Consider the following 27,830-nt stretch of genomic DNA (forward strand, 5'->3'; position numbering starts at 1 on the left):
ATGCTTTAACAAATTTGCCCTTTGGTAATAGTCCCAGTATTATAGCTACTATAGTTTGGCTGTTTTAATGAAATTCGGTAAGATTCAATTTGCGAATCCTAACGAGTTTGACTGAAAATTTGCAAAGCTCTCTAAACGAATTTCCGGCTTCCTCAATCATCTCTAGTAGTTTTATTACACCAAACTGTCATGATAACTTTCCAAGCTGAATTATTTCCTTTGTATTCAAACACACAATTAAACTCCAGGGCTAAAGTTTCTTACATTCTGATTTGACCTTTTATAGCTGCACAATAACCAGCACCAAAAAGACAATAATCTGAAACGTACAGAGCCTTTTAACTGCGATTTGTGTGTAATGACTGTTTTTCTACATGACTTCTAGTTTTGATAAGTAATTATAGCAATGTGCTCAAGGCCTCAGGGAAGCTGCGTACCTGTAAGCATTTCCAAGTGACAAGGGGGCTGCTATAGGTTCAGACCATAAGAGGCCAGTTTTAATTACTGATTGTATAGATGTGGACATTGCCAACCAGCCTAAGGCTATGCTGACTATGTTGACTTCACCCACAATTGTCCTTAAATAAAGCAGAAATGCCTTTTATGCTTAGCCATTGTTTTTAGACACACACGCATGCACCACACAAACATACACATATTACACACTAACAGCCTGAATGCTTGTTCTGAATCAGCCACTTTCTTGCTTTTAAAAGTAACAGCAAGAAGAATAAGACATTTTAGATATATCATAGGAGAATAGGAGACCAGACCAGCCCCAGACACCTAATTAAAACTGTAGAAGATGGTACACTGGAGGAGATGTATTGAAATAGACATTGGGGAATGAAGGAGCCATTATAGAGCAGATGACTGGACTTTAATGTAACTGTTCCCAGTCTGTATAGATATCAAGAACAAACCATGTCACTATTAGGAACTCATCTATAGCTATAGATAATAACAGTGGAACTCATCCTAAGACAAGCTTTGTTCTTCCTGGCGTCATTGGGAATACGCACAACTGAAACATGGACAGTTTACATATAAATAGTTCTCATCATTGTAAAATCTTCCAGCTGACCACCAAATACCTGATGCAGGCCAAAATCTTTACATGCCTCATTAATGCTTGTGGAGGTCATAGATGGATGTTTCTGTTTAGAGTTTCTAATTCAGTTTTGAACAGAGGAACTGCAAAGGTTTATGCTTTGGAGAACTGTAGTTGTTGTTGAAACTAATAAATAACAAAATACAATACTAATCCATTATATTACCTATTTTACCACTAGAATGAGGAAGTCCTGGGCTCCAGATTCTTCTAAGTTTCTGTAGAGATTACCTTTAGATTGTCTGGGTGGCCTATAGGAGAGAGCAGTGGTCTTCTGACGCCACTCCTATTGCACAGATTGACGTAAAACAGATTATCACTGTGCTGATCCTTATACTTCAGCTTGTTGAAAGATCATGAGCAGCCAACATTGTGCATGTTAGTTGATCATGACCTTTCAACAAGCCCTATTACACCAAGTGATTATCAGCCAGAACGGTCTGTAATCGACCACGTATGGCCAATAATCGCTTAGTGTAACAGGGCCTTAAATCACTTACACATGCAGTCTCCCCCTTTTTGCATTATGACTTCTGTACTCAGGTGTAAAGGGTAAATTTAACAGTTTTCATACCTTATTTTATATCATATGTCATGGTGCTTGTTTCAGTAAAAAGTGATCTTTTATCATCTGCGGATTGTGCTATCTGGGCGGGGCTTCACGGCCCAATCGCCACGAAGCCCTGCACACAATGCCACCACTGCCCCCGTAATGTCATTGGCGCATAGGCCCCGCCCCTGGATGACCATTGAAACAGGTCAGCCTAAAGGTTTAGGCCCCACCCCCTCTAGGTCGGCCCAAACCAATGGCCATTTTCGTAGGCGAGGCCTATGTGCCAATGATGTCACGGGGCGGGGACAATGTGGTGTTGTGGGTGGGGCTATAATATAAAATAAGGTGTGTCATTTTAAGTTCTCATTTAGCAACAAGTAATGATGTTTTTTCTTTTAAACAATAGGTGTAATTACCTAAAGGTGTAAATATTTTTTGCATGATAATTGGCCCGTGTACAAGGCCCTTAAGACATACTTCATACAATAATTATACTATAGTGTGCCAGCCAGAATCATTAGATACATATAATATAGACCTAAGTAATCACCACCAGTGGACAGCACTGAGGTGTCTTCCAGCCACCTATCCCCCAAGGCATAATATACAGTTTAGCTAATGTATAAAATAAAGTATAAAATGTTTGGCTCCTATCTGATTCCTTTCTGTGTGTAGTATTGAATATATAATTGATATATCTTTGATGTAAAATACATTGTTGGTACTCCTGATCTATTACCTTCAAAACATCCTTACCCCCTGATGTATCAATTCCTCCACCTCCCCACTCTGCAGGAGATTACTGGACCCAGTGGACTGTGTGAACTATATTAATATTCTTATATGGAGTATGAGTTTATGTTACAGTGTCACAGGGTGCTAGTCGCTGAACTCTTAGAACTCCCTTAGCAAAGAAAAGAAATTTGAAATGTAGAGAAAAATATTCTTGTGATATGTCATTGCTGTCACCGCCACAAGATCAAATGAGTGGAATCCATGAGCTTGCATTATGAACAGTTTTCAGAATATCAGAGCAGCCCCCAAATCCCTTTGGTGAGAGATTTATTTGGTTTAAATAAATTTGCATTGCCTTTTTTTTTTTTTTTTTTTAGAATCATTTGTCAATAGAAGAGCCCTCTATGGCATGGGGTGTTTGATAGTTTTAGATGTTGACACTCGATCTCCTTGTTTTTAGGATTTTTTTCTTTTTACATAAGATATTTCTAGATATAAAGGATAATAATTAAGAGGGATGTAAGGAAATTTATTACGAGACAATGCTAATGCAAGGACAATTAGTAGTGCCCTGGGGGCTCATGTGACAGTATCTTCTGAATAAATAGACCCATTTATTTCTACACCTTCCCTGATCATTGTAGGACATCTTATTATTTGTGACAGATGCCTTCAAAGTCCCCAGGATAGAGCCTTTGATGCTCTCACCAAACGGCTGATTTTTTTATTGTCCAAAAACAAATGACAGAAATCAGTAAAAGTTTTCACATCTTGTATTATAATTCATATGTAGCTATAATCACAATTATTAAGCAACAAATTTCAGCTTTGTAATTGAGCGGATCTGGCCCATCCCCGTTGCCCTCTTTCCTTTCCATCGGGGATCTTTCTAATGCTTGTTTACATTAGTGGATTAAATGCTGTAATGAGCTTCTCTTGATCCTTTTACGCTACATCTGAGCACATAGTAGATTGCTGTGTAAATGAGCTGACAAATCAAAGCATATTTCAGGTTAATAGATTTAAAGCCAGCGTTTTCCCTTCCTGTGTGGATGAACTGGTAATAATTTAATACAGTAAGCTCTGTCGTTGGCTCTGTCCTCATCTCTATCCCTATCCCTGTCTCCTTTCTCTGGTGCTCATCATCCTTTTCTGCGTCTCCTGGGAGTCTGGCAATGGTTGGTAGGGACAACTCAGAGTTCCTTAGCAACAAAGGGCTTGTAAATATATCAATTTGACAAAATAACACAATAGAGAAAATAAATCATTGGAAACATAAACGGGTCTATTACATCATTATAGTAGTGAACCAAAAGGTAATTTTATATGTATTAGATTATTGCTTGGGTCACAATGCTTATTGTTTAAAGTTTTTTTTTTATATTTTACAGTACAAGTCATTTTTGTGTTTTAAATTATAGGCAGTGTTGGGTAAATGCTTGCAAGTGTACTTACTGCTTTTGGAGTGGATGGTCATTGAATGTCTTCTAAAATATTGTTTTTTTTACACCCACAAGTGTCCAAGAGGTGTGGTCAAGTTTCTCAAGTGTCACAGTATCACTTTTCTGTCAACTTACCCACCCATCCCTCTCACTTTATTGACATTATGCCCTTAGCTTCCAGCACCAAGCTCTGACAGGCCCAAAATGTCAGCCAACGTACAGAGGGAGGGTCTGATTGGCGCTGTGGTTCTTGACTGGCTCAGTTGTGCCTCCTGGATACTTGCAAGCATGAATAAAAAATGATTTGTTAAGGCATTCAGTGACCATATATTGCAATAAGGATATGTATAGTCATGCATCTGTCGAACACCGCCTGTAGTTTAATAGAAAAAATAGGCCAACAGACCTCCTCTTGAAGAGTACGTGTCATGATGTACTCTGACCCGATAGGCATGCAATCGATTCTCCCATTGGAAGTATCCATGGATACAAGCGCCATTCTAATCCAATAGGGCTTGTGCACAGCATTGACTTGGCATGCAGAAACGACTGCATGCTGATCGGGTCAGCATACGTCATAACAAATATCTTAAAGTATACTTGTAATATACATTCATAAAAAAAATGTTTGTTTGCGGCACTATTTTCCAAAGTGTTTAAATTCTGCATCCACCTTCACCAGCAAAGCTGCAGAGAACATATTTATTTCCATGCCCTGCAACAGTGCTGCACATGAACACCTCCTTGTGATGTAGCCAGTTGAATAAAGCTATGCGTTTTTTCAAATAACTGTATACCAAAGAGATATTTGTGTGCAGTGCCAATGCAGAGCTAATAGATGCAATGTGCATGCCTGTTCTATGACCTCTAATGCTTATGAACAGTCAGTATGTGAACGTCCAGACTCTGGATTTAGTCTTAAAGGGTATGGACAAATTGTAATGCATTTTTCTAATATTAAATTAAAGGAGATGTCTGGCGAACATTTTTATTAAAGTTTTGTATTTCCCCCCCAAAAGGTTTACAAATCACCAATATACAAAAATATACAGTTATTACGGTAAATGCTTATAAAGTGCTTTTTCTCTGCACTTACTACTGCATCAAGGCTTCACTTCCTGGATAAAATGGTGATGTCACGACCTGACTCCCAGTGCTGTGCTGGCTGTGGCTGCTGGAGAGGATGATGGCAGGGGGACACTGAGGGACACAGGGTACTGGAGGGACACTGAGCATCCCCCTGCCATCATCCTCTCCAGCAGCCACAGCCCGCACAGCTCTGGAAGTCGGGTCGTGACATCACCATTTTATCCAGGAAGTGAAGCCTTGATGCAGTAGTAAGTGCAGAGAAAAAGCACTTTATAAGCATTTACCGTAATAACTGTATATTGGTGATTTGTAAACCTTTTGGGGGGGAAATACAAAACTTTAATAAAAATGTTCGCCAGACATCTCCTTTAATTTAATATTAGAAAAATGCATTACAATTTGTCCATACCCTTTAAGACTAAATCCAGAGTCTGGACGTTCACATACTGACTGTTCATAAGCATTAGAGGTCATAGAACTCCATTTTATCCAGGAAGTGCAGCCTTGATAGGTACCAATACATTTTTTCCCATAGGTCTTTATTAGTTTCCCTTCTGTAATCGGAATGTTTTAATATCTAGTGCAGGCTGCTCTGTCTCATTCTGGAAGAAATCTATTAAAAGCTGACTTATGGTCTTCAGCACATAACTCTCTTCCCCTGAACAATCTTCTAAGCTGATGTGACTAGATTAAAGGTCAACATTAATAAGTATATAATAAATAGATTCCAAGGTTTCCATGCCATTTAAAGTCTTCAACTAGACATAGTTATTGGATTGGCCTTAATAGTTTTTGACCAAAAATATGTTAAAGTTTGGTATTTAGCACAGGGGTCCGTATCCCCCGGTTGAATAAAGCTTGTGCACTACTGCCTTATTCAGTCCTCCTTGGGATGTACAAGGCTATCTTCAGCAGTCCCATAGACATTAAAAGAAGATCCATTGTACAACTCAACCACTACTTTTTTTGAAAGGGGACACAGGATTAGTGATAAGTTTTTAATATAGTAAAACCCTTTTAATTGCTAGTCTATTGAGTTACACTTTGGTCTGAGGTTTTTATACTATGGCCACAAGAGAAAAAAGAGGTACTATATAAAGCTACAACAGTACACTCAGTAGTATGCATTATATTAAGTGTGCTGTTGTGGCTTTATACCATACCTGTTGTTGACATGTGCAGTTTAAGTATGTAGTGATAGTAGCACCATTTTTGGTTGGTGTACCATTTGTATCTGGACTAGTTTCTACACTTATAGAACACCATCTTCTTTTGCTTTCCTTCATGTTTTATGGTTGTCATGTCAGACAATAAAATTGCAAATAGGTTGTGATCATTATTTTTTGTGACTAAAATTTGCAATTTAAATTTTTTATGGCTAGAAAACAGCATAGTTTTCTATTTCATGCGTAGAAGCAATTGAGCCTAATAGGTTTCTGGTCTGTGGTGGCAAAGAGTATGACCATATAATTTGTGCTACTGAACATTTTCCCATATTTAAAATTGCAAAATAACAACTGGCATGTGGAACCGGTTCCATGTAATATATCATGGCATTATCATTGGCTTCAACCTGTTTGCACTAATTAGAAAACTGAAATTGTTATGTAACCTAATATTATGAGTGTCATGCCAAATGACAGATATTTCTCTTGAAAGCCTTTCTGGAATGTAAGGACAGGTGCTGGCAGGCTGGGAACTGAACAGTGTTGGGCGAAGGAATAACCTGTGTAACTGTCATTGACTGTTATTGTGGCCCCTGAAGGTAATAGCAGGTCAGGACAGCATATCCATGGCTGAAAACCCAGGAGCGGCAGAGCAAGTCTGTGCAGTGTCTGAAAAGGTTATCTAGATGTAACTGATGTGAGGAGCATGAATAGGCCGCTTTCACCAGGCATCTGCCTTCAGATCATCATGCTTAAATTAATACAATCAAACCTCTTAGTGAACTGCTGTTGGCGCTCAGCATCTCCAAAGCCTATACTCAGGAATGCTGTGATAGGATTGAAGGAATTTCTCAGTTCTATTATATAACAACATTTATGCAAAAGTGGTTACTTAAAGGGTTACCCAGAATTAGCAAATACAGTAGAGCCTGTTTTTTTTTCCAGAAGACTACTCTGTCCATGACATGTGTCTGATATTGAATTTCAGTCTCACTCACTTGAATACCTGACACAGCTTATTAAAAGACATAATAGTGTTTTTGTAAAAACACATACGTGCATACCCTAACTTTGTCAACCATTACTTTTAAAGCAAATGTACCATCACTTTAAGTACGTAAATAGAATGGCGCCAGTGTGGTAACCGGGCCACGGTTAAAAAAAAGCATTGCAAACTTGCTTTATATTACATCTAATGCAATTTAGATTTTGAAAGTTATAACAACAGTGACACTTTAAAGCAAACATACATGATGGTACATTCGCTTTAAAGTAAAGCTGTCACCTGGAAATTGAGTGCCAAAGTGCTAACAGTGTTACTATTTTAGGTTGTGGTAAAGAGGCATGGCTTTGTCTAGACCACGCCTCTTTGACCCTTCACTGCATCAGGTAACATTTTTTTTAGCACATTGCAGTCACAGACAGCTAAACTAGAAGTAATGTGTGTATCCTTTCCCCAAGAACTATGTAATACTGTCAACACTTTAGTACTGCATTTTGACATGACAGATTCCCTTTAAGATAAGTGTATCCTCAAAATGGATGTGGTAGCATTACTTAAAAAAAACAATCAGTGTAACTGATATTTAAAATAAGGGCATCAGTATAATACCCTCAGGGGGGTTTCACATGCAGCTTTTTGTGGCAGTTTTTTATTCCATTTTCTAAGTCTAAACCAAAAGTGAATTCAAAGGAAAAATTAAAGGAAGGACTTACCCTACCTACTGGATCCACTCCTTGCTTTGGTTTAAAGGAAAAAAAAAAAAAAAGGCCCTCAAAGGACCAACCAGGGGAGGTAAAAATTAAGCATTTTCTGATTCTGTATAGTCACATGATAACTCTCAACCAGTCATCAGCTCTGGAAAGGATCATGTGATGCTGTCACGGCCGCGGCGGCGTCCCGCGTTCCGGGCCGCCGCCGCGACCGCTTCCTGCCCCATGCAGCAGCCGGTGTCCATAGTCGGGGACCCGGCGCTGCTATCACCTCGGCCCCGGGGGGCGCCTCACCTCTCCACGCTCCTGTCTCCCGCTGTGCCGGCCGGCGCGCGCGTCCCCGCCTCCTAGGGCGCGCGCGCGCCGGCTGTCTCAGATTTAAAGGGGCAGTGCGCTCCTAATTGGTAGTTGCACCTAATCACTCCCCTATAAATCCCAGCATGCCCTGTCCCCTGTGTTGGAGCCTCTACATGCTTCCCATAGCGTTTGGCCCAGCTCCCTGTTGTTCCTGTGTCCTGTCCGTTACCTGGTCCCAAGTCCCTGTTCCTGAGTCCTGTCCGTTACCTGGTCCCAAGTCCCTGTTCCTGAGTCCTGTCCGTTACCTGGTCCCAAGTCCCTGTTCCTGGTTCCTGTTTCCCTGTCACTCCACCTGTTCCCGTGTCCAGCCTGTCACGTGCGCTCTCACCTGCAGACCATTGCCTGTGCCATCTCCTGCCACGCCTCGCCTGCCGACACCAGCAACCAAGCCAGGGGTAGCGACCTGGGGGTCGCCTGCCGCAGCAAGTCCATCCCGCCTTGCGGCGGGCTCTGGTGAAAACCAGCGGCCCCTTAGACTCCGCTCCCTGGTGAGGTTTGTGCCATCGCTGGTGCCGGTCCAGTGGATCCACTACTCCGGGCGTTACAGATGCATTCTGTCACCCCTGTATCTAACAGGATCCCTTCTTATTACATCTTATTATTCCCATTTGCAGGACTTCTCTTGTTCTGCACCTATCTGGTAGGACTCAGGTCATGTTACCTGCTTCCTCCTGGCTTAAAGAAATTATAAAATAATGCATAAAAATGTGTCTTTCTAACTTCATCCCACCCATACAGTCAAGGACGTTTTGTGTGTGACAGACACTTTTTACATGAATGTCCTTAAAGCGAATGTACCACTAGGTCCATCGCTTTGTAATTTTTACACAAACAGACGCTGCTGACGTGAAGATGCTGGTGCCGCGGTCCTGCGCACAGAGTTGGTCTATTCCCGAGTACCAGCATAAAGCACTGGGGTGGGCCTGCTGGCCCCCAGTGTGACAAAACCCCTTTCCTTTGTGATGCAGCTCTCTTAGAATCAATGGAGCTGCATCACAAAGGGGAGATGGGGGGTGGCAGGCCCTCCGACAGTGCTTCCATGCTGCGCTGGTGCCTGGGAATAGACCGGCGCCATGTGCAGGAACCGGGCGGCAGTTAAAAAAAAAAGGACCTCGGCACCAGCATCCCCAAGCCGGCACATTTATACTGCTGGTAATCAGTAGTGTAGAGTGAGCACTTAAATCCTCGAGTGCTGGTATTTTTCAATCTTGAAATCAATGGAATTGAAATCAATTAAATTCTATTGAAATTGGAATCAATGGGAGAACCACATTTATTTTTTCATTAAAATTTTTTGTATATTTCGTCTCTTGAAAAGATGTTTAATAGTGTTGAGCTTGATGCTCGGTCGAGCATAGTGAGAGATCATTTAACCAGATGCCCTTTGTTCAGGTATAACTGACGGCCAAATGATCATTCGATCATCAGTTATTGATGTAGTACTGCCACGCTCGATCAAGCATCCTGATGCTAGGTCGAGCACTATGTCCGACTGAGCATGCTCGCTGGTCACTAGTTGTCCTCTTTCAAACTTGAAGTTGAAAACTATTGCTTTTTATTGGCAGAAGATGCAGACAGAATTACAATGTGTTAGGAGTCACAACTACACTGACTATAATTCCTGTTGTGAAGTTAGCAAAAATGGCTACTTTATGGCTAATATATAAATTCATTTGAAATCTTTTTTAAACTTGTGAAAAATGTGATGCTTTTCATGGCCTATATCATAGTAAAGCCAAATCCCTATAGATTCTGTCACTAGTTTCAAGACTCGCAGTTATATGGATGCAGAAGTGAGGCTGCATTAGTTTCTCCTTATGTTTCCTCAGGTTCCCAGCTATTTCCCTGCACCCTAAAAAAGTACTAATTGATTGTTTAATTTGCTTCCTATGAGATCGACCCTACTGTATATGTCTGAGACAGGTAAATTAGACTGTGAGTCCTGTTGGGAACGGGAACTAATGAACAGTGCTGCATAATATGGAAGTACTAGCAAGATTGCACTGTATACTGTTTACCAGTGCTTCTCAAACTTTTCTACTGGATCCTCACCCAACAGACCAAGGCAATGCCTGAGCCTCACCAGACTGACCAAGAGGATAATGGGGGCCTCACCATCTGTGGTGAAAGTCTATTTAAAAGCTGAAAATAATGCTAGAGCTACCTTTCAACCATCTCCCAAGCTCTAGATAATAATAAAGTATGAAATAAATGGATAATGTTGCTAAAATTGAGATTTCTGCAAACTGCCAAAGGACTGTGCAAATCATAGTTACTTTTGTGAAAACTGTCTCCCCAGCTGAGCCTCACCGACAACTAGGGGGCGCCTCACTGGTGAGGCCCGCCTCACAGTTTGAGAAGCACTGTTGTATACATGCAATACTGTCATGTGGAAAAGGAAATAGAGTGTCTTACTAAAAATTTGATTTATGAATGTATTTAATAAGCCTTGTATTTTTTCCAGCAATGCCCTACCCACATAACTCGTACAGTTCATCGGGGAGCTCCGGACCCATCCAGTGCTATCGTTGTGGAGAGATTTGTAAAGGAGAAGTTGTGAGGGTGCAGACCAACCACTTCCATATCCGTTGCTTCACCTGTCAAGGTACTGCAATTTGCTGCATGTGTGTCACTTTAAGATGAGCTGAAGAAGTCCCAGCAGGCTGATTGATGCATTACCTTGTGTTAGGGTTTATCACTTCATACGTAGTGCCTTTTGATGTACATTAACTAGCCATGCCAGTGACATAAAGTGACATAAAGCTCAGTGTCATGAAAATGCTTTTAGATAATTGTAGTAATTAATTAGAAATCATTAATTAATGAATCAAAAAAAGGTGTCTCTTCCATGGAGGACAAAAGTAGCAATCTGTAAGAGAGGGGGCATAAGAGGCAGTTTGAGTAATGGAAGCATAAGAAGCAGTCTGTGAGAGAGGGGGGATGTGGAGCACTGTGTTCAGCATACATACTATGCATGAAGTGTGTGTAATGATCACTCCTCAGCAATCATCTCATTATCATCTCACAGAGGACTAGACTATGTTTCCACAACGTCTTTTTAGGCAAAAACAGCTGTTGTTTATAAAATAAGGGCAATTTAATAATAGTGGCTATAATTAGTAATAATAATAATAATAATAATAATAAAAAAGAAGAAGAAGAAGAATATGATTATAAGGAAGGCTATGTGCACACGTTTTTCCTCTGAGTTTAGAATGACTGACATCATTTAGCTGTCTGGCCGCCCATCAGTGCAATAATGGCTGTTGGTACATTATTCTAGTTTAGGGTGCGTTTACACAATGAGATTTATCTGACAGATTTTTTAAGCCAAGGCCAGGAATGGATTTAAAGGAGGAGAAATCTCAGTCTTTCCTTTATGACCTGTTCCTCATTCAAACACTCTATTATAACCCCACTGCTGAAAAAAAACTTCTTTAGACCCATCCTGTGCAGCCAACTACCGGCCTGTCTCCAATCTCCCCTTCATCTCTAAACTCCTGGAACGTCTGGTCTATTCTCGCCTAACCCGCTATCTCTCCGATAACTCTCTTCTTGACCCTCTACAGTCTGGTTTCCGACCCCTTCACTCCACTGAAACTGCTCTCACCAAGGTGTCAAATGACCTCCTGAAGGCCAAATCACAAGGAAACTACTCCTTGCTGATTCTCCTGGATTTCTCAGCAGCATTTGACACTGTGGACCACCAGCTTCTCCTCTCCATGCTCAGCTCTCTTGGCCTCAAGGACTCTGTTCTCTCTTGGTTCTCTTCCTACCTCTCTGACCGCTCCTTCAGTGTATCCTTCTCTGGCTCTACTTCCAGTCCCCTACCTCTTAATGTTGGAGTTCCCCAGGGGTCAGTCCTGGGTCCCCTCCTCTTCTCCCTCTATACAGCCCCCATCGGACAGACCATCAGCAGGTTTGGTTTCCAATACCATCTTTATGCTGATGACACCCAGTTATACACTTCTTCACGTGACGTCTCCCTGCCTTCCTGCAAACTACTAGTGACTGCCTATCCGCTCTCTCTAACACTATGACCTCTCTGTTTCTCAAACTTAATCTCTCTAAAACTGAACTTCTTGTATTTCCTCCCTCTAACAAACCTAAACCCGACATCTCACTCTCAGTCTGTGGTACTAGCATAACTCCTGTGCATCAAGCTCGATGTCTGGGGTTTTTGCTGGGCTCTGATCTATCCTTCACTCCCTATATCCAAGCTCTTACTCGCTCCTGTCATCACCATCTCAAAAACATCTCTAGAATCCGCCAATTTCTCACCACTGACACCGCTCAGACTCTGACTGTCGCCTTGATCCATTCCCGTCTTGACTACTGTAACTCCCTACTAATCGGTCTTCCTCTGTCTAAGCTCTCCCCTCTCCAGTCTATCCTGAATGCAGCAGCCAGACTCATCTTCCTCTCCAGCCGCTATACCGATGTCTCTCCTCTGTGCCAGTCACTGCACTGGTTACCCATTAAATCCAGAATCCACTTCAAGCTCCTCACCCTCACCCATAAAGCTCTCCACAACTCTGCCCCTCCATACATCTCCTCCCTCATCTCCACCTACCATCCTTCCCGTGCTCTGCGCTCTGCAAATGATTTAACCTTAACATCTTCCATAATCAGAACATCTCATTCCCGCCTCCAAGACTTCTCTCGTGCTGCACCAATTTTCTGGAACTCCCTACCCAAACACATCAGACTCATACCCAATACCCACAGTTTCAAGCGTGCCCTGAAGACTCATCTCTTCAGGCTCGCTTATAACGTTCCCTAAACTGTTTCCCCCTTCTGTTGTTTCCCTTGCTCTATCTCTGACGGTTCCTGCACTTTATATGTTTACCTGCATCAGACATTGGCGTTGTTACTGGCTCATCCTGTAATTCTAATTATGTACAATGGCTGGACCATGGACAAATAAAGCACTTATGCCTGGTGTCAACGAAAATTATAGTCTGTAAGCTCCAACGAGCAGTTCTCGTTTATACTCTGTATTTTGTATTTTTGTTATTTTTATTTACTATGTTCTTATTTATTCCAATTTAACTTAAGTTACTGTGTATTATGTACCTCTGTACTGTATGCATAGAAAAAAAAATCTGTTGGCGCTATACAAATAAATTTATTATTATTATTATTATTATTCCCTGTTTATAGTCTGTTCCTGGCTTTGATGAATCTCTCTGTGTAAACGCACCCTTAGATTGACTAATTGCCCTTTGGGGGGGTCATTAATTGAAAAGTCCATTGAATTTAATAGTAAAAACAGTGAAAGCACGGTGAAAAAAGAAAAACTGTGTGTGATAAATTTTTTAAAAATTACGTCCGATGTTTGCAAAAGATGTCCGAAAATAATTAACATGATCATTATTTTTACATCCGCGCAGACAATGTCCGTTATTTAATACACTGTTTGTATTGGACGTCCGTCTTCCAACTGGCTTCAATGCATTTCAATGAAGTTGATGAAATTGTGGCAAAAACTGACTTTTTTTTTTTTAACAGAAAAACCGAACACCTTTTTTTTTAAATTATTATTACGTTGTGTGAATATAGCCCAATAATATGTATTTGTAGCGCCAAAGCTCTTTTTTTAATGATACATAGTGATAAATTTTATGATAAAGAATGATCAATGATCAGCATCATTATCAAAAAAACAGCTGTCTTTTTGCCTTAAAAGATGTTGTGAGAATGTGTGAATTTATTGTGTGAATTGCATGAAGTAGATTCTCTATTCATTTTAGATGACTGCATGAATGAGTGTCGGGATAACGGATCAGACAGCTAACCCTGTGTCTGTCCTCCTGGGAGACGCTAATGAAAAGTGTATAACGCACCTTTACTACTATATAAATATGATGCAGTGTCATCTGTCAGTGGAAGAGGGCCTGCACAGGAGCATATCAGCCAACTATTATGAGGTTCTATTACCTTCCTAAAAGCTGATCTACCAGGACTTCATAAGAAAGAGGTGGCTTTTTAAACAAAGACATCCTATGTCTATCAATTGTATGAATAGATCCAATAGTAAAAGCTTATACTATGGTGGATGCTCTTCGGTGGATGATATTCTTCATGTTATGTTTCAGATTACAGAAAGATGCCTGCTCCTGTCAAAGCATACAGTGACCCATTTTATGTGTTCAGCTGCTGTCACCTTTGTAATATCCCATCTTATGTGTAATGAGGCTTTTGACTTGGTGCCTTAAAAAAAAGCAAAAGAAAGCTTTCTGAAGGAAAACATTGGAAGCAATACCTAAAAATTAGCAGAGCATTCCTGAATGGAAATCTTGATGGCATTTCTAAATGTCTCTCGCTTATCAGTGTCAGACAGATAGTGTTCATGTGAACAATGCAAGCTGTCAGCAACAAAAGCATTATTTTATTTATCCCTTCCCAGATTCAGGGTTGTAGTTGTTGTTGTTGTCGTCGTGGTCGTCATCATCATCATCATCATCCATCATCATCATCAGGGTTTACATTGATTTTCTTAACACCAAAAGAAAACCATCATCATCATCATCAGGGTTGTTATTTTTATTATTATCATCATCATCATCATCATCCTCATCATCGTTTATTACATTAATTTTCTTAATACCAAAATTCCTGCCAACAATGGCTTCTTTACAGCTTTCTTCATGGTATTTTTCTTCCATGTCTCCCCTTAGGTGCTGCTAATAATCTGTGCTGTTGGGGGGTGGCTCTAGACCGAATCAGCATCCTTCTCTTTTTGTTTTTAATATAGTTTCTTGTTATTTCCTCTGTAAAAGTCTTTTCAGATATACTGTTATATAGCAGTAGCATTAGGGCAGAAAGCTACTTCTGTAAGTTGCTCTGCAGTGAACAGTGGATTAACAATGTAGAGTCCTGATTGTGAGGACATTGTCTGAGCATGTGTGTCCACCAGCAATCAGCTCCTCAGTAGGTGCATGTAAATATTGCCATACACTTTAAATAAATATTATAGTTAATAATAGGACAACCCCTTTAAATACATATTCACATAAGCATATGTAATGGCTATGGGCTCATTTGGAAAGTATTTTTAGTTTTTGCTTTACCTATTATGAAGCAAAAACATTTTCTTTATTACAAGTTGTCCTGCTGGGCACTATCGGGGAATTCAGGAATTCAGTCAACGCTATCTTTCTATACGTACATGGAGAGAAAGGAGCTGCAGCTCCTCACACCTATGGCTGACACCAATGGCACTCGGCTATATTTAAAAATGAATTCCAGGATGTTGGTATATAATTTGATCAAACCATATTGCCTCATGTACCACGTGCAGGTCCCCTGGCCCTTGGGGTTCGGTCCTGTGACAGTGTAGGGACTCATGTGGGCCCGGGGACCTGCACATGGTACATGAGGCAATATGGTTTTATCAAATTATATACCAACATCCTGGAATTAATTTTTAAATGAAGCCGAGAGGCATTAGTGTCAGCCATAGGTGTGAGGTGCAGCAGCTTTTTTTTCTCCATTTCCATACTTCCTCCAACTATATAAGAGGTTCCTGTGCATGTAGTGGGTGGGTTATATAGTCACAAGTATTATAGGGATACTAGAATATGTTTCCTGGTGCCCTTAACATTGGTATAGGCATTACCACAAGGTGCAGTACAGTATTTGTAAAGCACAGGAAAAAACAAGAACACAAGAATATTGTGCCACATATGGCCAACTACTTGGTAATTTTGACAATTTAAATAAAGGACTTTTGGTTAAATGTGTCTCAAAGTAAATCATGTTAGAAAAGCTACACCAACTTTTAGCAGTATTTTCCAAATGCCATATACCAGAAACCAATATTATCAAATATTGTTTAGAGTCTTTCTACTAAGTCCTACTACTAATCCTTGTAAAGTTTTAAGGATCCTATATTTTTGGACCTTTGTAAACCTCAAAATGCCAAACGTTTCCCCTTTTATACCACATTCACATTTTCGCAAACAATATCGTATTTTCGCAAACAATAACTGCCATTGTTGCAGGTTTTTTGACAGCGGCCATTTGAGATGGTGTCTATTGAACACTCTTTATACACTGCGTCCGTTGTTCTCTGCTACCGCACACAAAAACTGACATTTTTGTGCGGCTGATATTCAGTGAACAGTGGCCGTACAAGAAAGCCTGTGCACACAATGTAAAGTATGGCTCCCGGCCATTCTATATATTGTGCTCTATGGCTAATTGGAGTGTGGGAACACCTGAATGTGCTTGCATTCCAATTAAAATGAAGTGATGTTCTCCCAGCTGATACTGCAGTATCGGCCGGGTGAAAATCTGAGACATTGGCCGTTGTTTGACAATGCAAACAACGTCCGTGTCAAACAACAGACGATTTTCATACAGCGTATGAACATGGCCTTAAGCACATTTACATTACAAACCCACCTCTATTCTGATTTGGTACATAAGACAGTCTAAGGAATACCAGCACTGTGGGCCCATATGCTTACCTCTGTTCTATCAGGTAATGAAAGAAATAGCCATGAATTTAAAAATGTTATCATCTTATCTCTTAGCGTCACCAATATGATCATAGTCAGCAGCATTGCAATGATTTCTTCACTAGAGGAATTACATTACAAGTAAGATTGATTAAATTACACTCAGCGCAAGATTGATCGAGAACAAAGCTTAATATTCAACTTGCTGTGGAGTCAGGTTTTGTGCAGGCGGCATGTGGAGCATATATAGAGTGTAGTTAGAACTTACAGCGACCCCATCTTTTCCTGACATGAACTAAATCTAGCATTAATGCATCACGTTTCCTCATTTTATGTCCTCATGGAAGTGGTCCTAGAGATGTAATGTTTCATATACACCTCCAGGCATTCTTAGCCTTATAGGCTTTTATTGATTTTTAGAGCACATTTTCTAGTACCCTTTCAGATTTGCACTACAGCCTAGCCGTATTATCTCAATCTTTCCTTTATGACCTGTTCTCTGTTTATAGTCTCTGTTCCTGACTTTGGCTTCAATAATCTGTCGAATAAATCTGTCTGTGTTAACACACCACTAAGGCCCTTTTACTGGAATCGATTACTGATCGTTACAGCTGCTAATCGCTTTGTATAATAGAAGACAACTATCAGCCTTTTAACGATCTGCTGCCATCAGTCCATGTAATAGGAGCGGCAGCAGACCGCCATTATCTCCTATAGGCTGCCCATATGATTTGATGATGACCCAGACACCCCCCCCTGCGCCAACCCCCCCCTCCCCCCGGCTCTTGGCTCCTACCCGCTCCTCCTCGCTTGCTGTTGGCGCCTGTAATAGCGCCGGCAGCAGGGGGTGCGGGAACGAGGAGCAAGCTCGTTTGCTCTCCCCATTGCCCCATGTAATAGGGGCTTTAGACAAGACAATCTTTAAATGACAGGCTTTTTGAAAAATCTGTCACACTTAAAGGGGTTGTCCGGCGATAAAAAATTATTCACAGAATAACACACATTACAAAGTTATACAACTTTGTAATGTATGTTATGTCTGTGAATGGCCCCCTTCCCCGTGTTTCCCCCCACCCACGCTAGACCCGGAAGTGTGGTGCATTATACTCACCGCATCTCGTGTCGTCCACGGTCTCCGATCGTCAGCAGTGACGTCTTCTTCGGGAGGCCGGCGGATCTTCCCGAGTGCCGGCCGCCCTCTGCAGCGTCATCCGAAGCTCAGCCGCGATTGGCTGAGCATAACTGTGCTCAGCCAATCGCGGCTGAGTGGCTGATGACGCGGCCATGTCATCAGCTGCTCAGCCGCGATTGGCTGAGCACAGTTATGCTCAGCCAATCGCGGCTGAGCTTCGGATGACGCTGCAGAGGGCGGCCGGCACTCGGGAAGATCCGCCGGCCTCCCGAAGAAGACGTCACTGCTGAGGATCGGAGACCGTGGTCGGCACGTGACAGGTAATGTATAGCGCACCACACTTCCGGGTACACGGGTGGGGGTGGTGGGACACGGGGAAGGGGGCCATTCACAGACATAACATACATTACAAAGTTGTATAACTTTGTAATGTGTGTTATTCTGTGAATAATTTTTTATCGCCGGACAACCCCTTTAAAGGCTATGTGCAAATCTTTTTAGTCTGTCCGTATTTTTTTTCTCAAAATGGCGCCAGTCATTTCGTTTTTTGGCCGCCCGTCATTACAATCAGTTTACACCTCTTTTTACTTTGCTTGACGTATGCCAGAATTTTCAGCCAGATTCTGGCGTATATTTTGGTGCAACTTGGTCCACATCCTGTTTTGCATAGTTCACACCAGGGGTGATTCTAGCCTCTCTGCTGCCCGAGGCGAACTATAGAATGACGCCCCCCCCCCCCCGTCAATCCGCCCACATTATAATCCACTACTGCCCCCCCACTGCTGTCCCCAATAAACATAATGTTTGGTCCCTTGCTGCACAGAGGATGTCAGGAGAGGAGGGGGCTGACTTTATAGGAGAGGTCCCAGCAGCACAGAGGATGTCAGGAGAGGAGGGGGCTAATCCTATAGGAGAGGTCCCAGCAGCACAGAGGATGTCAGGAGATGAGGGTGCTAATCCTATAGGAGAGGTCCCAGCAGCACAGAGGATGTCAGGAGAGGAGGGTGCTAATCCTATAGGAGAAGTCCCAGCAGCACAGAGGATGTCAGGAGAGAAGGGTGCTGATCTTTTAGGAGATGGTCCCCCTCTTCCCCCCTTATAGATGGTCCCCCTCTTCCCCCCCTTATAGATGGTCCCCTCTCCCTTATAGATGGTCCCCCTCCCCCCCTTATACATGGTCCCCCTCTCCCCCCTCCCTTATAGATGGTCCCCCTCTTCCCTCTCCCCCTCCCTTATAGATGGTCACCCTCCCCCCCTTCCCCCCCCCTTATAGACGGTCCCCCTCCCTTATAGATGGTCCCCCCCTTATAGATGGTCCCCCTCTTTCCCCCCTCCCTTATAGATGGTCCCCCTCTTTCCCCCCTCCCTTATAGATGGTCCCCCTCTTTCCCCCCTCCCTTATAGATGGTCCCCTTCCCCCCCCCTATAGATGGTCCCCCTCTTCCCTCTCCCCCTCCCTTATAGATGCCCCCCCCCCTTATAGATCGTCCCCCTCCCTTATAGATGGTCCCCCTCTTTCCCCCCTCCCTTATAGATGGTCCCCTTCCCCCCCCCTATAGATAGTCCCCCTCTTCCCTCTCCCCCTCCCTTATAGATGGCCCCCCCCCTATAGATGGCCCCCCCTTATAGATGGTCCCCCTCTTTCCCCCCTCCCTTATAGATGGCCCCCCCTTATAGATGGTCCCCCTCTTTCCCCCCTCCCTTATAGATGGTCCCCTTCCCCCCCTATAGATGGTCCCCCTCTTCCCTCTCCCTTATAGATGGTCCCCCCCCTTATAGATCGTCCCCCTCCCTTATAGATGGTCCCCCCCCCTTATAGATCGTCCCCCTCCCTTATAGATGGCCCCCCCTTATAGATGGTCCCCCTCTTTCCCCCCTCCCTTATAGATGGTCCCCTTCCCCCCCTATAGATAGTCCCCCTCTTCCCTCTCCCCCTCCCTTATAGATCGTCCCCCCCCCTTATAGATGGTCCCCCTCTTTCCCCCCTCCCTTATAGATGGTCCCCTTCCCCCCCCTATAGATGGTCCCCCTCTTCCCTTTCCCTTATAGATGGTCCCCCCCCTTATAGATCGTCCCCCTCCCTTATAGATGGTCCCCCTCTTTCCCCCCTCCCTTATAGATGGTCCCCTTCCCCCCTATAGATAGTCCCCCTCTTCCCTCTCCCCCTCCCTTATAGATCGTCCCCCCCCCCTTATAGATGGTCCCCCTCTTTCCCCCCTCCCTTATAGATGGTCCCCTTCCCCCCCTATAGATGGTCCCCCTCTTCCCTCTCCCTTATAGATGGTCCCCCCCCCTTATAGATCGTCCCCCTCCCTTATAGATGGTCCCCCTCTTTCCCCCCTCCCTTATAGATGGTCCCCTTCCCCCCCCTATAGATAGTCCCCCTCTTCCCTCTCCCCCTCCCTTATAGATCGTCCCCCCCCCCTTATAGATGGTCCCCCTCTTTCCCCCTCCCTTATAGATGGTCCCCTTCCCCCCCCCTATAGATAGTCCCCCTCTTCCCTCTCCCCCTCCCTTATAGATGGCCCCCCCCTTATAGATGGTCCCCCTCTTTCCCCCCTCCCTTATAGATGGTCCCCTTCTCCCCCCTATAGATAGTCCCCCTCTTCCCTCTCCCCCTCCCTTATAGATGGTCCCCCCCCTCGTCCCCCTCTTTCCCCCCTCCCTTATAGATCGTCCCCCTCTTTCCCCCCTCCCTTATAGATGGTCCCCCTCTCCCCCCCCCCCCCCTGCACAGCAGATAAAACAAAAAACAGCACACAACTCACCTGCCCTCCGTTCCCCCGTCGAGCCTCTCTGGTCTGGTCCCGGCTGATGTGCGGCTGCCGGAGGTGTCCCGTCCTGTCCCCGGCAGTGCGCGCATCACAGATCTCCCCGTGCGCCTGCGGCTGTGACTTCCGGTGCACGGGGAGCTCTCTGATGCGCGCGCTGCCGGGGACAGGATGGGACACCTCCGGCAGCCGCGCATCACCCGGGGGACTAAGGCTGCATTCCCACGTTCCGTGATCCTGACGGATCACGGACGTGGAATGCATGTACTGGAGCCCCCCCGCCCCCGGGCAGTATCTGTAATGAGATGCTGGGAGCGGGGGGGACTGTATTCATAAGCGCCGCGCTGTAGTAACAGCACCGCGCGGCTGATTCATTACAGCGCGGCGCTTATGAATACAGTCCCCCCCGCTCACAGCATCTCATTACAGATACTGCCCGGGCGCGGGGGGGCTCCAGTACATGGTACAGTCAGTGGCGGATTATAATGTGGGCGGCCGCCGAACCGCTCATATTATAATCTGCCACTGAATGCCGCCCCCATGGTGACAGCTAGTGGCGCCGCCTGAGGCAGACGATTCAGGTCGCCTCATGATTGCGGCGCCCCTGGTTCACACCCTTTTTTAATATATGTTTATGTTTATGTTCCCACAACATACTAACAGTGTACAGTGGTTCCTCAACATACGATATTAATTGGTTCCAGAACGACCATTGTATGTTGAAAATATTGTATGTTGAGATCAAAATTCTATGTAGTACAGGACATGTAGTATCACACTATACTCTGAAGAATCACTACTAGACAGCCAACCAGTGCAGGGATTTTACTGATACTGGGGATTTACCAGTAAAATGGCCACTTTCATTGGTTGGTCATCTAGTTATTTACATGTTCCGCAGATCCTGACAGTCTGTAGCATTGTATGTTGAGTCTTGTCTCAAGTTCCGATGGTCCAAAAAGGACCATTGTATGTTAAAAATATTTAATGGACTTTTCAATTAAAGACACAACCAAAGGCCAATTTGTCCACATACTGTAAACTAGAATAATGTACCAACAGCCATCTTTGCACACGTCCAAACGGCAAAATGATGGACGTCATTGTAACCTCAAAATGATGGACGTTGTTTTTTCATTTAAAAAAATGGAGAGAAAAAAACATTGTGTGTGCATAGCCATAATGTTACCTTGTTATAGTTAACTCTAGAAATAACAATAGTAATAGTAAAATAACAATAGTAACAATAGTAATAGTAACTAGAAATAACAATAGTAATAGTAAAATTATAATAATAATTTCAGCCTGTTTTATCAAAGATGGTCCCTCCATTCCTTTGTATGCTTCTTCTTCTCCATCCCCCTTTTTTCCCCTCATAAAACATGATCCAACAAGCTGTACCATCTTAATCATAACCTTTTCATGAATTTTTTTTGCGTTTTATGACTCACTTTTTAACCTGTTTTCATTTTACTTTACTATTTACCTTGCAGTTTTTTTTATCTCTACTCTGATATTGATTCCTTTTTCTTTATTGCTTACTTATTACAGTTATGATCTGTTTTATAAACAAAATAATAAAAAAAATAAAAATAAAATAAATACATAAATAAGATGCAGTTTGCGGGAGCAGAATACACAAATGTTGGTGCAGTTTGTACCAAGAATTGGCTCACAAGACTTGCATCAGGTTTGTGCACACTATTTTGACACTTGCAGGGTCCAAGAAAAGGGATGTGGCCTGTTTTCTGCTTGAAATCTCAGAAAGTGAGCACTGAGGAGCAGAAGGCTTCAGCTGTCTTCTGCTCCCTAGACAACCCCTTTAACCTCTTAAGGACGCATGACGTACCGGTACGTCATGCGTCTGCAAGAGGTGTTTAGAGCGGGGCCGCGCGGCGACCCCCCTCTGAACCGCGGTGGTCCTGGGTGCCGTGTGTAGCCCGCCAATACAGTAATCGCCGTGCCCGCTAATACAGTAATCAGATGCAGCTGTCAAAGATGACAGCTGCATCCGATTACCGGACGCAGCACTTCCCTGGTGTCTAGTGGGGTGGATCGCTCCTCCAGGACATTGTTCCGGAGGAGAGATCCACACATCTGTACTGGCCAGGTGTCAGCTCCAAAATGGCGCTGATCCCGGCTCGGCACTCGGATGCTTTCGGCTGCAGCAGCGAAAGCATCCGAGTGCCGATCTCATTGATCTTTGCTGTATAGGTATACAGCAAAGATCTCAATGAGAGATTAGTGTACTTATACTAGAAGTCCCCCAGGGGGGCTTCTAGTATAAGTGTAAAAAAAAAAAAAAAAGTGTTGTTATTAGTAAAAAGCCCCCTCTCCTAATAAAAGTTTGAATCACCCCACTTTTCCTATGTTTAACCCCTTAACGACATCGGGCGTAAATTTACGCCCTCGCGCCCTGGTACTTAACGCATCAGGGCGTAAATTTACGCCCGATGTTTCCCCAATCGCTGTGTGTTCGCACACAGCGATCAGGGAAGATGGCCTGCTATAAATCATAGCAGGCCATCTTAGCTTCTCGGCACGGTGGGTGGTTAACACCCCCCGTGCTTACGGCTGCAGCAGCGAAAGCATCCGAGTGCCGATCTCATTGATCTTTGCTGTATAGGTATACAGCAAAGATCTCAATGAGAGATTAGTGTACTTATACTAGAAGTCCCCCAGGGGGGCTTCTAGTATAAGTGTAAAAAAAAAAAGTATTGTTATTAGTAAAAAGCCCCCTCTCCTAATAAAAGTTTGAATCACCCCACTTTTCCTATGTTTAACCCCTTAACGACATCGGGCGTAAATTTACGCCCTCGCGCCCTGGTACTTAACGCATCAGGGCGTAAATTTACGCCCGATGTTTCCCCAATCGCTGTGTGTTCGCACACAGCGATCGGGGAAGATGGCCTGCTATAAATCATAGCAGGCCATCTTAGCTTCTCGGCACGGTGGGTGGTTAACACCCCCCGTGCTTACGATCGCTGCTATTGGCTGATCAATTCAGATCAGCCAATAGCGGCGATCGGAACCTCTCCGGGTCATCGGTAACCCGATAACCCGGAAAAAATGGCGGTCGGTGCTGCACCGACCGCCATTACTGTAAAAAGTAATGGTGGTCACGGTGCCACCGGCCCGATCGGACGTCCACAAAAATAGCGATCAGAGTCCACAAAAATAGTAAATACCTGCTCTGGACCCCTCAGCTAGGTAGCTGAGGGGTCCAGAGCAGGTATTTGTACATTACTCACCTGTCCCGGGGTCCTGATCGGCGTCTTCCGGGTTCGCGGCGTCCTCCGTCTTTCCATCGGGTCTTCGGCTATTTCCGGCGGTCCCCATCGGCTTTTTTCGTCTTTTTCCGGATTTTGCGCTCTGCTGCCCTCTAGCGGCTGATATGTGTAATACACTTATCAGCAGCTACAGGGATGTTCAGAATGTAGAAAAAGTTTTTTTTTTTCCAAAATTTTTTTTTCTATTTTCCGCACCCTATCACCGCTGAGTGTTGATCAGCATCGCACGAAAGTGCGCTGCTAATCAGCAACTTCTCCTTTTTGGCGTAGGGTCTGCTGATAAGTGCCGCACATAAGTGCGGCATTTATCAGCAACTCCTTTGTTTGCGTAAGTTTTTTTTTTTTATACTTACTGTAAAAAAACACTACATTACACCACACTACACTACATTGAATAAAGTTTGACACTACACCACTACATACCCCATATACCAATCCCCGTATAAAGATGGCCCCCAGGGTGTTTTCGGTGTCGGACGCATACGTTATTATTGCCTCCGACACCGAAACAGCCAGTGAGGATGAATGGGGGGATCCTTCTTTCCTCCATTCATCTTCATCCTCATCATCCAGTGACGTTTCTGGGGGTAGCGTAGCGTACGCTGCCCCCCAGACACGTCATTTCTGCCACCGTCCCAATAAGAGATCACGGTATGGTATGAAATTCTACAAACTCTGTGAGAGTACCTCAGGGTACACTTACAGATTTAGGGTACGTGCACACTGCGGAATGGCGAAGGATAACCCTTTGTGCATTCCGCAGCTGGCACCCACCGGCGGACTGATGCGGGCGGGCGTCTCCCCCTGTGTTATAGACTCCATGTTATGCACAGGCGGATTCCATCGTCCATCCAAAGAATGAATACGTTGGACGGAGAGCGAAATCCGCCCGTGCATAGAATGGAGTCTGTGACACGGAAGGAGACGCACGCCTGCATCAGTCCGCCGGTGGGTGCCAGCTGTGGAATGCACGAAGGGTTATCTGTCGCGATTCCGCAGTGTGCACGTACCCTTAGAGTGTATGATGGAAGGGACACCCGAATCCAGCCCCCAGATGCCCCCCCCCATCCTCGGAGTTAGTGGGAAGATCGTCCGGGAACTGATCTTCCCACTGCTGGATAAAGGTTACCACCTGTACGGGGATAACTCTTATACCAGCACCCCCTCTTCTGGTCCCTCGCTGCCTGAGCTACTGTAGCTTGCAGCACGATCCGAACATATCAGAAGTAGTAATAGCGCCCTAATATTTAGCAGCCATGGAGCGGACCCAGCGCTTCTGGATATGAAGGACCCCGTATCGCACCAGGGCAACATTTTCCAGGTGACGTCCCCCACACTGGAAAACAGGAGACCCCAGAAGAAGTGCAGAGTGTGGGGTAACAGGGGGATCAGGAAGGACTCCATTTTCCAGTGTGACACCTGTCCTGATCACCCCGGCCTCTGCATACTGGATCGCTTCAAGGCGTACTACACGTCATTGGAGTTCTACATTATCTAAATTCTTTCCCTTATTCCTATTTCAGGGGTCACGTTGATCCAGGGATTATTCTGATCGCTATTATGGAGTCGGGAAGGAATTTTTTCCCTGTGATGAGGCTACTGTTGTCTGCCTTACGAGGGTTTTTTGCCTTCCTCTGGATCAACACAGGTTGAATTTGATGGACACCTGTCATTTTTAACCTTATAAACTAATAATTGGCCTAACACCCCCAAATAAATTAGAATTGTCCCTTTTCCCCAGCTACATAGGTATGGCCGCCATTCCCATTAGAGGATGCCATGATGCAATTACAAAGCCTCTGTGCGGCCAGGACAGTAGAAACCCCCCACAAGTGACCCCATTCTGGAAACTACACCCCATAAGGAATCTAACAAGGGGGGCAGCGGGGATATGGCCCCCTGGTGACGGCCATATTTTGGACGTGAAAATGAAAAAAATTGTATTTTTTATTTTCTCGGCACATGTTCTACGTAAGTGCCCGTCACCAGTGGGGTCCATATGCTCACTGCACCTCTTGTTAGATTCCTTATGGGGTGTAGTTTCCAGAATGGGGTCACTTGTCAGGGGTTTCTACTGTCCTGGCAGCATAGGAGCTTTGTAATTGCGACATGGCCTCCATCCTCCATTCCAGCCTCTAAATGGCGCTCTGTCCCTTTGGTGGCTTACCCTGTACCCATATGGCACATTATGCCCACATGCGGGGTATTTTCGTACTCAGGGGAAACTACCCTACACGTTTTGTGTTCATTTTCTTTTTTAACCCCTTGTGGAAATGGAAAAAATCAAGGCTAGACCAACATTTCGTGTAATTTTTGTAAAATTTTTACTCTAAATCATTGATCTTGCCTATATTTTTTATTTTCACAAGGGGCTAAAAGATAAAAAAAAAACACTAAATGTGTAGCGCAATTTTCCCTGAGTACGGAAATACCCCACATGTTGACATAAAGTGCCATGCGGGTGCAGGGTAAGCCTCCGAAGGGAAGGAGCGCCATTTCGTTTTTGAAGGCTGGATTTGGATGGAATGGATTTCGAGGGGCCATGTTGCATTCAAAAGGCCCCTGTGTTGCCAAGACAGTTGAAACCCCCCACAAGTGACCTCATTATGGAAACTACACCCCTCAAGGAATGTAACAAGGGGTGTAGTGAGCATATGGACCCCACTGGTGACGGGCACAAATGTGGAACAATGTGGCATGAAAATGAAATATTACATTTTTTACACTATAATGTTGGTTTAGCCTTGAATTTATCATTTTCACAAGGGGTTAAAAGAGGGAAAAAAAAACTAAATGTGTAGAGCAATTTCCCCCGAGTCCGTAAATACTCCACATGTGGACATAAAGCGCCATGTGGGCGCAGGTCAAGCCTCCGAAGGGAAGGAGCGCCATTTGGATTTTGGAGGTTGGATTTGGCTAGAATGGATGATGAATGCCATGTCGCATTTACAGAGCCCTCGTGCTGCCAAAACACTGGAAACCCCCCACAAGTGACCCCATTCTGGAAACTACACCCCTCAAGGAATCTAACAAGGGGTGTAGTGAGGATATTGACCCCTTGATGACGGGCACATTTGTGCCATGAAAGTGAAAAAATGAAAATATTCTCTTTCACGTCACATTGTTCCACATTTGTGCCCATCACCAGTGGGGTCCATATGCTCACTGCACCACTTGTTAGATTCCTTGAGGGGTGTGGTTTCCAGAATGGGGTCACTTGTGGGGGGATTCCAGTGTCTTGGCAGCACGAGGGCTCTGTAAATGCGACATGGCCCTTGAAATCCTTTCCAGTGAAATTCAGCTTCCAAAAGCCAATTGGCGCTTCTTCCCTTTGGAGGCTCGTCCTGCGCCCCCTTGGCGCTTTATCGCCACATGTGGGGTATTTCCGTACTCGGGAGAAACTGCGCTACACATTTTGTGTCTTTTTTTTCCTCTTATCCCTAGAACAACGTTTTAGTGTAAAAAATAAATTTTTCTTTTTTCACGCCATATTGTTCGGAAAATGTGTGAAGCACCTGTGGGGTCCAGATGCTCACCGCACCCCTTGTTACATTCCTTGAGGGGTGTAGTTTTTTTAAATGGTGTCCCTTTAGGGGTGTTTTTTAGGTTTTGGCACCCCAGAGCCTCTGCCAACCTGAAGTGGTACAGTCAGAAATTACCAAATACAGGTCCCTAAAAATATCTGATTTTGAAATTTTACAGAAAATTTGGAAATTTGATGCTAATGTTTTAAGCTTCCTATTGTCTAAAAAAAATGAAAGATCGTTTAATAAATGCCGCCAACATAAAGTAGGCATGTTGCTAATGCTATTTAATATATAATTTATGTGGTATAACCACTTTCTGTATAAGCAAAAAAGTTTCAAAGTTGGAAAAATGCATTTTTTCACATTTTTTCACGTTATTTGGGTTTTTTTCATAAAGATTCGTTATGAGTATCGACTCCAATTTATCAGAAATGTAAAGTACAATATGTCACGAGAAAACAATTTCAGAATCAGCCGGA

General features: G+C 43.9%; 1 protein-coding gene across 1 annotated transcript in view; it reads left to right on the plus strand.

Moving 5' to 3' along the window:
• Positions 1 to 27,830, plus strand: part of ABLIM3 (actin binding LIM protein family member 3) — a 164,708-nt gene that overhangs the window by 89,503 nt on the left and 47,375 nt on the right. The window contains exon 2 of the mRNA XM_069972342.1: positions 10,631 to 10,771. Within this exon, the coding sequence (XP_069828443.1) occupies positions 10,631 to 10,771 (141 nt within the window). The remainder of the gene's footprint in view (positions 1 to 10,630; positions 10,772 to 27,830) is intronic.

Source organism: Dendropsophus ebraccatus, chromosome 1 (assembly GCF_027789765.1).
Source record: "Dendropsophus ebraccatus isolate aDenEbr1 chromosome 1, aDenEbr1.pat, whole genome shotgun sequence".
Classification (NCBI taxonomy): domain Eukaryota; kingdom Metazoa; phylum Chordata; class Amphibia; order Anura; family Hylidae; genus Dendropsophus; species Dendropsophus ebraccatus.